This window comes from Gallinula chloropus, assembly GCF_964237585.1.
Source record: "Gallinula chloropus genome assembly, chromosome: 1".
Classification (NCBI taxonomy): Eukaryota; Metazoa; Chordata; class Aves; order Gruiformes; family Rallidae; genus Gallinula; species Gallinula chloropus.
Genome location: NC_140085.1, coordinates 123,335,938 through 123,352,101, shown reverse-complemented (window position 1 = coordinate 123,352,101; position 16,164 = coordinate 123,335,938). Strand labels below are relative to the sequence as shown.

The window sequence follows — 16,164 nt, the reverse complement described above, 5'->3', positions numbered from 1 at the left end:
TATTATATTGTGCATAAGTGCACGTGAGAAAAAGGGACAGAACATGGGTGTTCACAGCTTTAAAGAAACTATTTCACCAGTACGTAGGGGGATGGTAATGCAAACTTAACTTTTTTTGTTTCTGCACAAATCATGTTCTCAAAAGCATGAAAATAATTGGCTGAAGAACTCTTGAATAAATTACTTTTATTGGCAGCAAAGCTTGAAATGCTTGAAAAGTTCCAGAACCGTAAATTGCTAATGGACACGAATATTTCAAGAGCTAGTGGAATATCTATAGCTACTAAAAACCACTGTGCTGATAATCTGGCAATTGCATGATCAAAAAAATCAGTGAAGAATTGCACTATAATTGTTGATACACAATTTTCCTTCTTGATGGAAAACAGATCTCAAGCAAACAGAACTAATAACAACAAGGTTAAAAGTTTGATTGATAAAGGTGACTGTATTGATGTAATATATTCACATCTCTGCAAGGCATTCCATTAAACCTGTCAAAGTATTTCAATAGAAAATAATCAGTTGTACTATAGATGGCATATATTTTTAACTTAAGTTTATCAGCTTCATTTTAAAATATTAATAAATTGTCTCTCATAATTTTCATGGGCACCAATGTATCTACTACTTTCTCAAAGCTATTTAATTTTTTTATTGGGGGGAGGAAAAGAAAATCATTCCTGTCAAGAACAGAAAGTAACAAGAAGAAAAAATGTTTTAATTGCAAGTCAGATATAGAATGCAGAATCCTTATCAGTGAGGACAATCAGTACACAGTATACTCTGCATGACTTGAGTCTTTAAATTGTGACAGAGTATTTTCCTAGGAAGTACTCCTAAACATAATGGTCAGGAGTGAAAGGTGCAATCCAATGACCACTACTGTAGAAGATAGATGATGACAAATAAATAAATTTATTCAAAATATGGGTTACCAATTGAATCAAAAAGTGTTTTGCAGGATGGAGAAAAGAGTTTTATGCAATGAAGCATAATAAAAAGTCCTTAGCATTCTATGCAGTAAGAAAAAATACATTTGAAAGGTACAGAAACACTGCATCAAAAACAACAAAATAACAAATAAGCAGGTTTACATTTTTTCACAAGGTTCCACAGAGCTCAGCTTCTGTGTTATGAAAGGGCTTTGATACAGGAAGTTTATAGTCTTCCAGCTGTGAGCACACCGTTATTCTACAGAACCCACTGTGGCTTACACTGTCTTCAGCAAAGACAGCAGTATCTTATGTTACCTTACTGATGCTGCAAAGCAACAGGTTTAGAGTAATTTGTGCATCCATCAAAGTCCCCAGTGATTGGGGGTTTTCTTGCATCTAGTTGCTCAGTTCTGGCTTCTGTGTAATATGTTATATAACGATGTAACTTGTCAAAATAATTGTGGCTGACAATTTTTAAAGAGTACATTCAGAAACAAACAAGACCTTGTGTACATCAGACACAAATCCCACTGATTCAATTGGCCACAGAAGGATGCCACTTTTTCCTTCCTGTGTAATGTGAATGGACTGTTTGAAAGATATGCATTATAGGTGAATATTTTCTGGTGCAGAGAGATGATAAAAGTCCACAATATCACAATATTTTAATGAAACACGTACAGAAGGCTATGTGGCCATGGAATTCAACATGCAAATCTGAGAAGGTATAGAAATGTTTGGCTTGTGGTTTAAATACACCAATGTGCTCTTAATAATCATAGAGATTGGGATATTATTTTTCCTGGTTTCTTGGTTTTGTTTTTTTTTCTGGCCAATGAAATCACTATATAGTTGCTGCTTCAGAAAAGTTCCACAGAAAAGATAAATTGAAAAGATATGTGCCACTTATGTAAGCTATAGCTTCGGCCAATTTTTCTTCTGGCAAAAAAAATAATATATTTACTGTAGGTTACAATAAAACTTTATAATTTCTATTTTGCATAGGAGAACCTCTATGATGATATATGTAAATCCTAAAGAGTTTCTGTAAATTCTGTTACTTACTGGTACACTGGGATCAAATAAATTGCTCCCTGAATCAATGAAAAGGATGCAGAATAAGCATTATGACTCATAGACAGGAGAAAGGAGTGAGTGGCAAATCCCCCTGTTAGGTATTATTCATACACGGTTTTCTGGCATTTAATAAAGAGATGAATTGTTTTATTTGTAATTCTCACTGGTTTTAATATGACCATGAAACCATGATGTGAAAAGGCAACTCCAGCTGCAGAGGGATAGGTGGAAAGGGTATGCTGGAGCACACCTTGCAGGTGGTGGTTCCAGCAGTGGAGGCATGTCAGACCCACTCACAGTAATTAAGCAACAGGAAGATCCTTATAACTTTGTCTTCATAACGGATTAATTATTCCCAATGTATGAGGGTGTCTCAGTTGAAAAGCAAAGGTACCAACCGACAGGTGCTGGAAGTAAGGCAATGGCTACAACAAGCTACAGAGATGGTCGTCTTCCTGCATGTGATACTTTTTTTTAATTATTATTATTATTCCATCAAATTAATGAAATCAGGAGATCATTTTACAGAATTCCTCCAAAGAAAGAAGTGAATGGTGGTTTTTTTTTTAATTCACACAAATGTCGAGGGGAAATACTGTTAAACAAGTTTAATCAACTCATTTACAGGCCAGAATGTATTGGCAGGATCTCATTAAAATTGCCCTACAGCTCCATCTGACAGTCCACAGCCTACAATACACTGCCCTTTATCCTCAATATAAGGTTCAAAACCTGCAGGATGCATGGAAATGTGCTGCCTAATAAGTACAGATATACTTTTATAATAAATGAAAGGTGATTCATAAAATTAGAAAGCACCTTTCCAAAAGCTAGTAAAATTTTATGGATAAAAGGACACCGACCATAAGCAGTGTGTATTTTTTGCACATGAAATACTGAAGCGTTATGAGCTTTAGTCTGTTGTGGAAAAATTCTGGTCTATTCTGCAGAAAGCAGAAATAAGAGTTTGATAAAAGATAAAGTAATATGTAGAAGATGTTTTATCAAACCTAGAGGAAATTGCTCCATTACTTAGAAAACAGATTGCTGGAGAATTTTGTCTGGTGCCAGAACCTTGTGCTAAAAGTTTATTAGCTATTATTTCTATGTTAAAGCTGTCATGCAGCTACAAAGCAGTCAAAGCATATAATATTAGCCCTCTATTCGAATGCTTCCAAATGGACTTTTGAAAACAACTGGGCCCATTTTTAGCTTTGCAATTGTAAAATAGCCAAAAGGAAAGCAAAAGAAGTATAATTTTTCAGCTATATAATTTTGCAACGAAAAAGACTTTGAATGTAAAGGAAAAATGCAGACGATTTGCTCAGTACCATTTATATGGTAAAAGTCCTTTTATGTGAAATTATTTTAGTATGACAAAAACAGCACTAGAACACCAAGGTTACAAAGTTTTATGCATACAAGTTAGGCAGTTCTAAAGTTGAAATCATATATCAGCTCTATGACATTGTCTTCAGCTGGATATCTAAGTACTTGTCCTTTTTTCGCCCACAGGATAAAACTTCCTCACTCTCTGGATCACTTTTGAGCATTGCTTTTTACTGTCATTAATTCAACATATTTCTCCCTGGATTATTTACTTCCTTCTAAACAAATTCACCAAACTGAATAAAGAGCACTTTTTGTGTGTTTGAATTATCTTTTCCCTATAGAAAGGACTGAAATTTCCGAGTCTTAATTAATTCCCATTTGAAATCGCCTACTTTTTATCTGTGATCCTCAAGCTTCAGGCTGGCTGCTGAAAAATCCTAAAAGCGCCATCCTAAGATTCATCTATACCAGCTTTGACATGAAAGCTTTCCAGGAGCTGAAAATCCTGGTACAGGGAACTAATATGACTTCCCAGCCTTGCACAGCATGAAGCGAACTGACCGTTCTCCTTGAAGTCACAAAGTAAGCGCTTCCTAACTGACGTTACCTGAGATAGGATACCAGGTACTTGGGGTTTTATCACAGGTAACATCAGACAGCAAAGTCAGCAGCTGCCTTTCAAACCTGCAAGAGTGGCCTTTCTTCCTTCCACCTCTCCCCCGCCTACAGCAGCTGAATGATGAGAGAGCACACACAAATTTCTGTCGCATAACCAAAGGTGTACTTGCTCCAGAGGAAGAATGAACATGTTTTCCTAAGGTAGTGATTAAAGCAAGCACTGAGCCAGGGGGTGGATGGTAGAGAACTTGGCCCCGTCTCTTTTCAAAGGATAACTTCAGCTTTCTATCAAGTTATTTTAAAGCATAAAATAAACGAACTGTTTTCTGGGGAAAAAAAAAAATAAAGGAAAAAAAACCCCACAGTATTTGTGGCTTCCCAGCCTTTGAACCAATAACTTTTCTGTCAGTTTACAGAGACTGACTGTTCTCTCTTTTTCTCACTCAGTGAACGCATAATACTTTCAAGCATAATGGGTACTATTGTAATAGAAGTTAGGGGAATGACAGAACACAGGAGATGTCGATCTGAACGCGTCATCTCTGTCCCTTTGAAGGTATGACTCTTACCACCCGGAATTAATTTCCTGTATGACAGATCCCTTGAAACCTCTTCTACTGAGACTTTCAGTATGCATAAAAGAATTTTGGATTTTCTAAGTCAGAAGATAATATTCCTAAATATGAAAAGACTGAAAGAAGGCGTAAGTTAAAATATAGTATGTCCTCAATATTTCCTGGTGAACTTTTTTGATAGTCACAAATTTCTCCTATTGAGAGAAAGTGAATTTTGTCTGAGGGCTACAGATTTACCAAGAAGGCTCTGACACTAGGCCAAGCTTAGTTACAAGTATAAATTTCTTTTCACAAATCACTTGTGAATTGAGATGGAATTATTACTTACATTTTACACATCAGATATTAAAACCAAAATGGCCAAAATACCAAACTAGTTTGACATCCTCAGGGAAAAGGCTTAATAGCTTTTTAATGCTGAGGAAGCAGCTGTCATTAATCTCAACTGTCTAAGAAGGCAGCAGAATCAAATGTTTGGAGTTAGGAACCAACAAAATCAAAATTACATAGCAAGCATTTTGGATGAAGACCTTTACCCAATATCAGGAATCCTTTTGTTTAAGAATTTGTTCAAATCTAGGTTTTTTGAGAGCTATTGAGTTACTTTAAGATGGTTCCTTCTGTTCCCATAATTTCCCCCCCCCCCCCCAAACAAGCTGTCATACTTTGCTCTACTGAAAGTTACTACAATAGTTACTCTATAAGAAAAAAAAAGGGACTAATTGTACAGCCTCATTCTCACAGTCAAGCTTTTCTGATTTTGAGTAGTTCTATTTATTTTTATAGTTCATTTGATGGCATTTTTGAAGGACTCAACCACATTTGTAGCAGTAATACACCTTTACAAATAAAAATATGAGCCAGCTTAAAGACCAGTATTACCAGTAATCATAAATTTACTTCCAAAAGAAAGATCACAGAATCACTAGGTTGGAAAAGATCTTTGAGATCATCAAGTCCAACTATACCCATCCTCTACTAAACCATATCCCTGAGCACCTTGTCTTCCCATCTTTTCAATACTTCCACTGATGGTGACTCAACCACATCCCTGGGCAGCCTGTTCCAATGCCTGATAACCTTTTTGCTGAACAATTTTTTCTTAATGTCTAATCTGAACCTGCCCTGACGCAGCTTGAGGCCATTCCTCCTCATCCTATCAACTGTCACTTGGGCAAAGAGACCAACACCCACCTCTTTACAATCTCCTTTCAGTGATATGGTTTAGTAGAGGATGGGTATGGTTGGATGGACTCGACAATCCCAATGGTTTTTCCAACCTAGTGATTCTGTAATTATGTAATTGTAGGCAGTGATAAGGTCTCCCCTCAGCCTCCTCTTCTCCAGGTTAAACAACCCCAGTTCCCTCAGATGCTCCTCATAAGGTTTGCCCTCCAGACCCTTCACCAGCCTGATTGCCCTTTTCTGGACATGCTCCAGCACCTCAATGTCTTTCCTGCAGCGAGGGACTCAAAACCGAACACAGTATTTGAGGTGAGGCCTCACCAATGTCAAGTACAGGGGCACGACCACTGCCCTGGGCCTGCTGGCCATGCTGTTTCTGATATGTGCCAAGATGTCATTAGCCTTCTTGGCTACCTGGGCACACTACTGGCTCATATTGAGTCTGCAGACAACCAACACCCCCAGGTCTTTTTCCACCAGGCAGTTTTCCAGCCAGTCTCCCCCAAGCCTCTAGTGCTGCATGGGGTTGTTACGTCCCAGGTGCAGGACTCTGCGCTTGGTCTTGTTGATCCTCATCCTGTTGGTCTCAGCCCATCAATCCAGCCTGTCCAGATCCCTCTGAAGAGCCTCCCTACCCTCAGGCAGATTGACACTTCCTCCCAGTTTAGTGTCTGCTAATTTACTGAGGGAACATTCAATCCCTTCATCCAGGTCACTGATAAAGTTATTGAACAGGACTGAGCCCTGGGGAACACCACTTGTGACTGGGCTCCAGCTGGATTTAGCTCCATTTATCACAACTCTTCGGGCCCAGCCATCCAGCCAGTTTTTTACCCAGCAGAGGGTGTGCCTGTCCAGATACACAATGCTAAACAGAAATGTAAGCATTACATGTAAAGAGATTTAATCTATAGTTTACAAGGATTTTATATATTTGGTTTCTACATGGTACCTTGAAAGAGTCCTCGTCTCCATGGAGATATACTCAAAGTGTAAGCAACTGTGTCATCTGGGTCTACAGTAACAATAGGTGCACCACCCACCATTGAAAGATCTGAAGATACCTGGTGAAAAGAATTTACAAAGAGGAAAAATTATCAAAAGCAAGTCACTGATGCAAGAACACTACAGCCACAAGATCCCTTCTACTTGCTTTGAAAAGTAGAGTATGATACAAAGTATGGTATTGGTAATTCCTAACCTTTATGCACATGAAAAGAATATATACTATCAGAGTTCTGCTGTCATGTACAGATCACATCAAGCACAAATTTTGAAGCCATTGCTCGACATGAGTAGAAGTATCTTGCTTAGACCATGGAACTGCTTACGTACGTGCAGTTGCACCATGAGGGTATTAATATTTTACATACATTATATTTAGAAGGGTAACAATGAGCTTTAACAGTAGTGGATCAGCCTAACTAGACAGAGCAAAGCAAAACCTGAACTGTTGTTTATCATTGCTATACCTCAAGTGATAGTAAACCATGGTTCTTGATATGTTATTATTTTGCAAATGACACATATGTGATGGCATACGTAATTCTCTGAACACTGAAAAGATGTAATACAATTTTCATATGCTGAATTTTAGATTTTGGTAAACTATAAAGCTGATTACAGGAATATAGGCGGAGAGTGGTCTTAAAATGCATCTTATTTCTTTGTCAATTGCCTAAATTTGCTACAGAGTCTATGATCATCTGCTCAGGGAAGTATCATTCAAGTCTGAGGCATTGCCAACCAGAGCTGATGATTATCTGCTTATATCACTGGTTGTACAGAAAGCTAGCAGGTAGATTGTGTGAATGGTTCTGTTCACACCCTCTCTTCTGTCACCTCTGCCACTGGGTGAAGCAAGCTGCTGCTGAACAATGGCATTTTAAACTGACACTGCAATTTCTGCAGTAGACATCGGACTACAAGTGACAGTGAGGCATGGAGTCGTTCTAAAAAATATTTTCAGAATACCGTGTAGTACTGTAGCATGCTGTAATTTCTTACTACATTAAATAATAAAATAGACTCTGTGTTGTTTAGGTGAATTTTTAGTGAAATCACAAGCTGAGTCAGAAAGGCTTTTTTTCCAGTTCATTTGTTCATTTCACTGATGACTACATCTAGGCTGCCAAGCATCCAAGAAGAGATTTAGATTTACAAAGATCTCTTTTGCAACAGTAAAAACATTAGAAGCATGGATCATTTTCTTCCTCTGCAACATTTTTTCCTTTTTTCTTTTTTTTTAGTAAATAAATTCTGTTCATATGTTCCATAGAGCAAAACAATTCTAAGATCATCTTGTTTTCTATTACAGCCAATCATTTCCTATAATGTTTGTCCTTTCTGGGGTACATATGTTAATATAATCCTTTGTTCAAGTGCGAGAACAATCTGGAACTTCTAATAACCTCCCTCTTCCACAATAAATCTGCATTTCAAGCTGGATATTAGAAGTCCAACAACAAAAATGAACAGGAAAAGAGATCAATTATCAAGAAAAAAAAAAAACAACAAAAAGACAATAATGTAAAACTTGGTTGAACTGTCACTTGGAAAAAATATATCTATCAACAACCAAGAGAAAGCATAGGAAAGAGGGGCTGCTACACCTTGAGAATAGAAAAGTCTCACTTCATACTAGATAAACAATAAATTAGGCATGATCCTACATTTATGGAGCATTCCATTTCAGTTTACAATGAAGTTAGTAATGTATACTAAAGTAACGCCAGGTACCTAAAAAATAAGGATAATAGAAGTGGCAGCAAATGATTAGAGGTAGAAATAAGATTACTTAAAACGAGGGTTGGGTTTTTTAAGTAAAAAGGAACATGGAGCGGATGCAAAAGTAGAATAAATGCAGAAAAGTAGGGTAATACATTTTCTGTCAAAGACTGGGCATATCAGACTAGTTTCTACCAAAAACATCAAATTCAAAGGAACAGTACCGATTTAGTGTAGGCCTTGGAACTAAACCCTTAGCCCTGATCTGTTCAGACTAATGAAATTAACTACACATCCATAGAGAAAAATTGTTTTACTATTTTACTACTGGGTTGCTTCTATGACTCTCCATTTCTTTTTGCTGGCTCTTTTAGAATTCTGTTGCTGTGTGTCCACTTTCTGCAGTTAGACAGAGAACACAGATGGCTGTCTACAACTGTGGAATTCAAGGTAAGAAATGACTGAAAGAAAGCAACCGGCAACTCAGGACTTTATCACCTCTTTTTATCCCTGTTTATGAAAGCTTCCAAAGGCACTGATGGGGTTGTTTCTATACGGTATGAATTTATTCATAGAAATCCTGTGAATCACTTTATTTTGTTCAAAAGACTTCCCAGGGCAAGAAATAACCTTGTTTTAACAATCTAGAATCATATGCATGAGCTTGTGTGCACATTTTTATTAAATATTATTTGCATATATGACAAGTATAAAAATGATACTGTTTACATTAATTTAAAAGCTCAGTTTACTTTTAAGGTCTTTTTTTTCTTCCAGCACCCCTCTAATCCTTAATGAAAGCAAAGGTTTATTTTTACATTCACTCCAAGGAAATCATGCCGGAATGATACATCTGCAAGTTTCTGATTTCTCTTCTGACTACTCTAAAATAACTGATGTGCATATTTCGAAAAATTAAAAAATTATGCTTGACTACAGTAAAGCACTTAACGTGGCTGTTTTAAATTTTCCCATTTTAATGACAAATTCTAGAAGCCAGCTACCAGACATTAGAAGCTATTTTACAGATGTTAGCTTTCTAAATGCATAGTGTTTTCCCATGAAAAGTTATGCAGTTTTTCACTGTAAATAATTGTGCATCTCCACTGCTCCCCTGGTAGTAAATGAGTTCATCATTAATTTAAAGAATGAAATCCTTCTGTAAAGACAGAGGTAGACTCATTAACTAGAGCTTGAGATAGCTCTAGTTAACTGCTTATCTCTGTGCATGAGCTCTCTCTTCATAATTAGTCACTCATTTATTTGATTTATTTAATCTTTTCATGTCAAACTCTGGAAATCATTTAATGTTACTTAAAATGTTTGCTAAATTTTTCAACTGATTTTGCTATTTACATACTTCTAATGTTCATTCTTTCTTTCCATGGGTTTTCCACTGTCCCCACTATATCTTGACAGTAATTGAACTTTTTTAAAAGTACCTTTTTACATCTGACTGTTCTTTTTCCCTCTTGTGCCCAGAATTCAGTCTTACGTGGAAAAGGACCTGGGGGCCTGCTAGACATATGAGTGAACAAAGTGCTGCTGCTGCAGCAAAGTAGCCACAGGATGCTCGACTGCATCAAGGGCATCACTAGCAGAATTATTCCATTCTGTTCAGCACTGGCGAGGCCACACCTGGAATACTGTGTTCAGTTCTGGTCCTTTACTGCACAAAAAAGATGTGGACAAGCTAGAGAGGGTCCAGAGAAAAGCCACAAAGAAGATCAAAGGACTAGGAAGCCTGCCATGAGAAGCAACTGAAAGAACTGTGTTTGTTCAGCCTTGAGAAAAGAAGGCTTAGGGGAGACCTTGTCACCAGGTTCCAGTACTTAAAAGGTGGCTACAAAGGAGATGGAGACTCCCTTTTTACAATGGGTTACATGGAAAAGATGAGGAGTAGTGGGTACAAGTTACTACTGTGGATTTTCTGATTTTCACAATGAGAAAAATAAATCACTGGAATAATCTCCCAGGGAAGTGGTGGAAGCCCCAACCCTGGACACTTGTAAGATTCAGCTGGATGGTGTGCTGGGCCATCTTAACTAGAACGTGTTTTTCCCAAGAAAAGTTGGACCAGGTGATCTTTGAGGTCCCTTCCAACCTGGTATTCTATGATTCTTCCTACTAATGCTTTAGTTTAACAAAGTTTCTACTAATCCAGTTCTAATCACACTATTTCATAAATATACATGCTTCTAATGTGCTACACAGCCCAATCCCAGAATCCTAAAATTCTAAATAGTTTTTTTCCTGTCAGTGTGCCTTCTACAATCGCATTTCTCAAACTCTTCCTGAAGTTCTCATGAGAATGTGTATCCTATTGTCCTCACCCACAGGCACATCCTACATACACATCTTCACAGCTGCATGCCAATATGAAACGTGAGTGCACATTGCCATGTCATTCAGTTTTCCCTTCAAGGGCAGAAAGACAGCCATGGTGTGCTTCAAAGCACCCCAAGTCTAAGTGACCAGAGAACTGGGACTGCAAAGTAAACTGCAGTGTACTCTGTCCTCCTCCATCCTCTCCAGCAAGGACAGAAACAACTTTTGGTAGTCCTTTGAGGTATTAGGTTGTAAAAAGTCTGGTTTAAGTTATGCAAGCCAAGCCAAAGAGTTGCAATTCTTTCTATATCTGCTTTCACAAAAGAAAAAGTCAGAAATTAAAATACAAAAACTTCTACAACCGGAATAACAAACTACCCAATAAATTCAGAAACAAAACATCTACCAGCAGTACTGCATTTAACATTTTTTCTAGTTCTACACAGTTTCATGATTGCTGTTTTTGCTTTAAAGCAATTAGTATTTAAAAAGGGGGTTACAAAACATGAGTATGAAACACAACAACTGATTACTGAAGGCTTCCTTCATGATCTGGAGTTTCAGCTAAGCAGCTGTAAATCTGCATGCCTGTTTCTGTATAAATTCCAGCATTAATATAACAATGCTGAATCAACTGATCTACATTATTATCCAAACCTCAGTGACAGAAGACAAAGTCATAGTTATGTTCATAATTTTTTCAAGTTCATAAGCCCAAATATGCAGGAACCCCCCACCACACACATGTTGCTTGTGTATCATTTTTTCAGTTGACCTTCTCTGACTGAACATCTTGACATAATGTACTATTTCTAAAGCACACAGAAGGCTTATGCAATCACTGCCACTACTTCCTCACCCTTCTCCTGTTTAACCGCCACATATTCAATTGTGTTTCCACCATGAGACAGATCTTGATAAAAATTCATTATTGAGAAATTAGGCCAAAATAGCAAAAATACTGATCTATTGTGCCTGTTTTCAAGCTCCAGTGAGATATAGTTAAGTTTGAAAGGAAACAATTTTAACCAATTGATGTTCCCTTCATTGTGTTCTGCCACCAGAATCCAGTGTAAATAAAAACTAATGGACAGACTAAAGTCTCACTCACGTACTTTCTAGAGTGAAAGTAGGAATGATCTTAGCTTTGCAACAAGAACTTTTGGGTATCACGATTCCGGTTGCTTCTGTAAGTCAAGAAGATCCTGTAGTAAACAACTTGTGGGAGTTACTCTCAGGGAAAATTGCTAATGGCCAGTTACTAACACCACACTGGACTCTTATGTGACTGGACATGCAAGAGGAGTTGCTGAGTGAATCACAAAAAGCTTTGTTATACTATAACAATCGGACCCCCGTCATTAAAAAGATTCATGTTGTCTTCTTTAATTATGCTCACATTCTAAAGTCTTTTGGGATCAGACACTGACTATAATGGATATTAGAGTGGGGTTCTATAGTGCACCCAACAAATAGTAATTTCATTATTTCTCCTGCCATTATAAATCCATGTTAAAATTGTGCATAACTGATGCTACCCTCAACTTGCTGTCACCTTTCCTATTGCATGCTACTCACTATCACTACCAATATGAATACTCACCATCTCATCACTAACCAATCACCCCCCCTCATTTATCTTTATAAGCAACCCTATTTGTCTTTACTACTTAAGGTATTCACACCATAGGAGCTCCAAACAGTGCTCACAATAGTATTATCTCCTGCCTTCAACATCTTGACAAGGTCTATGGTTGTATCAGACATCACTCACTAGTTATCTTTGATGTATCCCTTACATTGAAATTTGCCTTGCTCTGATGGCCACCTGACTCATCAACTGCATTGCTGAGAAAAATTAAATGATCAGTCTCAGATGGCAAATGGATACTAAATGTGCATGCCCGCTTCAACACATGCCCCAGGCAATTTACATTTGTATGAGAATTCATACTAAGAATCCTATTAAATATAATATGAGAAATGTTCATAAAAGTTTGACATTCCAATGATTTGCAATGCCAGTCTGCTTAATTCTAGACATATTACACATACAGTAATATAGTAACAATATATCCAAGAACACTCAGAAAGGGAAAAGATAGAGATTGTTAAAGTACACATAGGAAAAAGTCCAGAAATTTCAGATTCTGATAACAATAACTTCTTGCAAAGACTTCATAAGCTTGGAGTGAAGCTATGAAAACAACTACGTACAGCGAGCTTTAAGCCATCTTCCTCGTAAGTACTAGAAAACACACTGTTGCTTATTAGAATGCATATTTATGAGCACTGTATTTAAGAATAAGACATAACTTTAGTCTGAGATGCAGTGTTGTAATCTTACATCCTATAATAACCTGCACAACCATTTTCCTAAAGGTATCTGAATGTGCCTCACATATTCTGCTAAGGGTCATTATTGTTAGGCAAATAAATCGTGAATCATGAAAACAGGGGCTAAACAGGGCTTCTTCTAACATTAAAAAAATTCTTCCGATTTACAAGCTATCCAAAAGGAGTCAAGATATGAAATTACTTCTAGCAGTCAGTAGAGAGACAATCCATTGGCTTTTTGTCCTAATTTGAAAGAGAACGATGAACAATTGTAAACATATTAACTGGAATTTGGGGAAAGAAGACTTGCCTTCAAGGAACTGTATGCAATTAAGGAACGATTAAAAGAAAACTTGAAAGACAAAAATCCTGTCCCAGAGGTATCCCAATAGAAATGAGCATGCCAAGGTTGCAACCTTAGCACTCAGGGATGATTCTACAGAGGAAGAGTACAAACTTGTACCCATCAATAATATTGGGACACACAGAGTATGCTAACTGGAAATGTTTTGGGGAGCGTTCCTGTCACAAACTTATTACAACCATGGTACAGGACAAAGGAAATCTTGTGTTCCATACCCACTCAATACCAAAAAATATGGCTTCTTGTAGGATGGAATACCACCAAAGGTGGGGTTGGATAGATACACACATACACACAGTATTTATACAGACAGAAATAAATGGATCTATATATACACACAGAGAGCATGTATTATTAGCCCTGCACAACTGCAGTTTCTTAAAATATTGATCAATTTTAATGTACCTGGAAGCTATGTAATACTGCTGATTCTCATCTACAGTATTTGTGAGCATCCTATTGCCAAAAAGCCCATCATGTCCAACATTAATACTGTCTTTCCTGATGGTAGTTTTCCCATTCTTGAACATCTTTCTAACATTCCTGGGCATAACCATTAGAAAATGCACCAGATGACCTTATGGGTGAAATACATTTTAACTGTAATAAGTGAGCTAGGAAAATAACTCCCCCTTTGATGTTTATCCCCATTTCCTAACCTGTCAATCATCTTCAAAATTTATGAATTTATTCTTCCCATAGTTATGTATGAATTCTAACCATTTGCAAAGATACACAGACATTTTGAATGAATACTCTTTCACATTAATAAGATTTCACATAAATCAGGAAATAATAAAGAAAATAATTGATGTATAATTTTTAAAATGTTTAATATTATCAAGTACTTTAGAAAAATGTATAAGCCCAAGCTCCATCACACAGTGCAATTTAATTAAGAAAATACAAAAAAGAGTTTGATAGAATATTAAAATAAATTATCTTTCACTACTTGTTCTTAAGGTCTCACAAAAAATAAAGCTAATTCTCATTTTGCAGTGTAAAACCATGTTGATAACTAATAAAATCCTTTGTTACCATGCACATGTTCATAAAAATCTAATAAAAAACATAACACAGTAAGCTGAAATGGAACAGAACTTCCATTAAAATTTCTATATTAAAGCATGGATCCACATATTAATCAATCCTTCAAATTCATAACAAAATTAGATGTTAAACACAACTGAGGTACTTACTTCCTTCTTTGCCTCAGTCTTTAGCAGTAAGACCATTTATCCTCTGAGTACCCAGAGAAGTGGTTGAGTCACCACATTTAGATGTTGCTTGGGGACATGGTAGAGTGGTGGACTTGGAAGTGTTAGGTTAATGGTTGGAATTGATTATCTTAAAGATCTTTTCCAACCAAAATGATTCTATGATTCTAGAAGCTTTTTTTCCATAGGTTTTGTTCAAAAACCAATGTGTGACATAATTAAAAAACAGCAAAGCTCTTTAAGTTGCTGTGATATTTGTCACACAATCACTAAAATTGCTGGCTTTCAGTAAATACAAGTTCCCCCAAACCCTCATAACGAGTGTTAAATCCTTTCACTATCACTAGAAAATAAGAATTGTAGAATACCACAATAATAATTTGCATTCTTGTTTCATTAAAGTGATTACATTGTAACTGCAGAAAATTTGCTCAAATCAGCCTATTTCCAAGGATTTAATTTTTAAACTATAGTATTCCTTATTTTCTTATACCTCAAGTCATTATTTACACACAGCCAGGAAGTGTAAATGCAGCAGCATTGTACAGTGTTACCATTTTATCAGTGACATATTTGAAAACTCATTCTGCAGAACTGTAACATGGCTACTTATGATGATTAGGAATGGAAAGCCAGTCTCCAAAATGATAGTTCAAATATCACATTTTCCAGAGTTGAATAACCAAATAAGCATAACTTCAAAAATGTCAGCTGACAGTTCAAGCCAATGTAATAAATGGATGTACAGAACTTAAATATTCAAAAATTCCACTAGCATTTTGTGTAACAAAGTTAGATAGTAATATGTTCAATGTTTCCACTTGAAAATTGTTTCTTGGTTCCGTTTAACAACATTGACAGGCTCTACTTATTAAAAAGTTAATGCTCCTTGACACTAGCCTAGAACTGGGCCTGTGACAGTTTCTGATCAATCTGACAACCAGACTTTTAAAAGTATTATCAAGAATGACAGATGCTTCACAAGAAGCCCCTATTACTTTCCCTTATCCTCCTTTCAGCCTATACCTGAGTTGCTCTATATTAATTTAGTGCTTCCAATCAGTTTTGTTTTCCCACCAGCATGTTAAAAGACTAAAATAAAATTTCTCTGCATTTGATTGAGTGTATTCCCCAAATATTTCCTGCCTGTTCAGCTGCAATCTGGAGTTTTACATAATGAAGAGTGCTACATAATTCAGACTCATAACCTAGCCAGGTCAAGACCACTATCTTAAGAAACAAATCAGACCTAAGACCTTACTATACCATTACTTGATCAAGATTTCATAGCTAGTAATCACAAAAAAACCCTGCCAACAACCACAGTTATTCCTACATTCTGTTGCCCTTTGTACCATTCCTTACTGCTAAAAGGAATGCTTTTTCTGCCATGAAGCCTGTCACAAAATTTCTGGTAGACAATGCAGAAGTCAAAAGGATTGAAATTGGAAGGACAGATAAAATTA

The 16,164-nt window shown here is 36.7% G+C and overlaps 1 protein-coding gene across 1 annotated transcript in view; it reads right to left on the bottom strand.

Annotated features, from left to right (window-relative positions):
- Positions 1–16,164, bottom strand: part of CFAP47 (cilia and flagella associated protein 47) — a gene marked incomplete at both ends in the record, with an annotated part of 308,599 nt that overhangs the window by 131,822 nt on the left and 160,613 nt on the right. Inside the window, one exon of the mRNA XM_084279564.1 lies at positions 6,678–6,789. Coding sequence (XP_084135690.1) covers positions 6,678–6,789 — 112 coding nt within the window. The remainder of the gene's footprint in view (positions 1–6,677; positions 6,790–16,164) is intronic.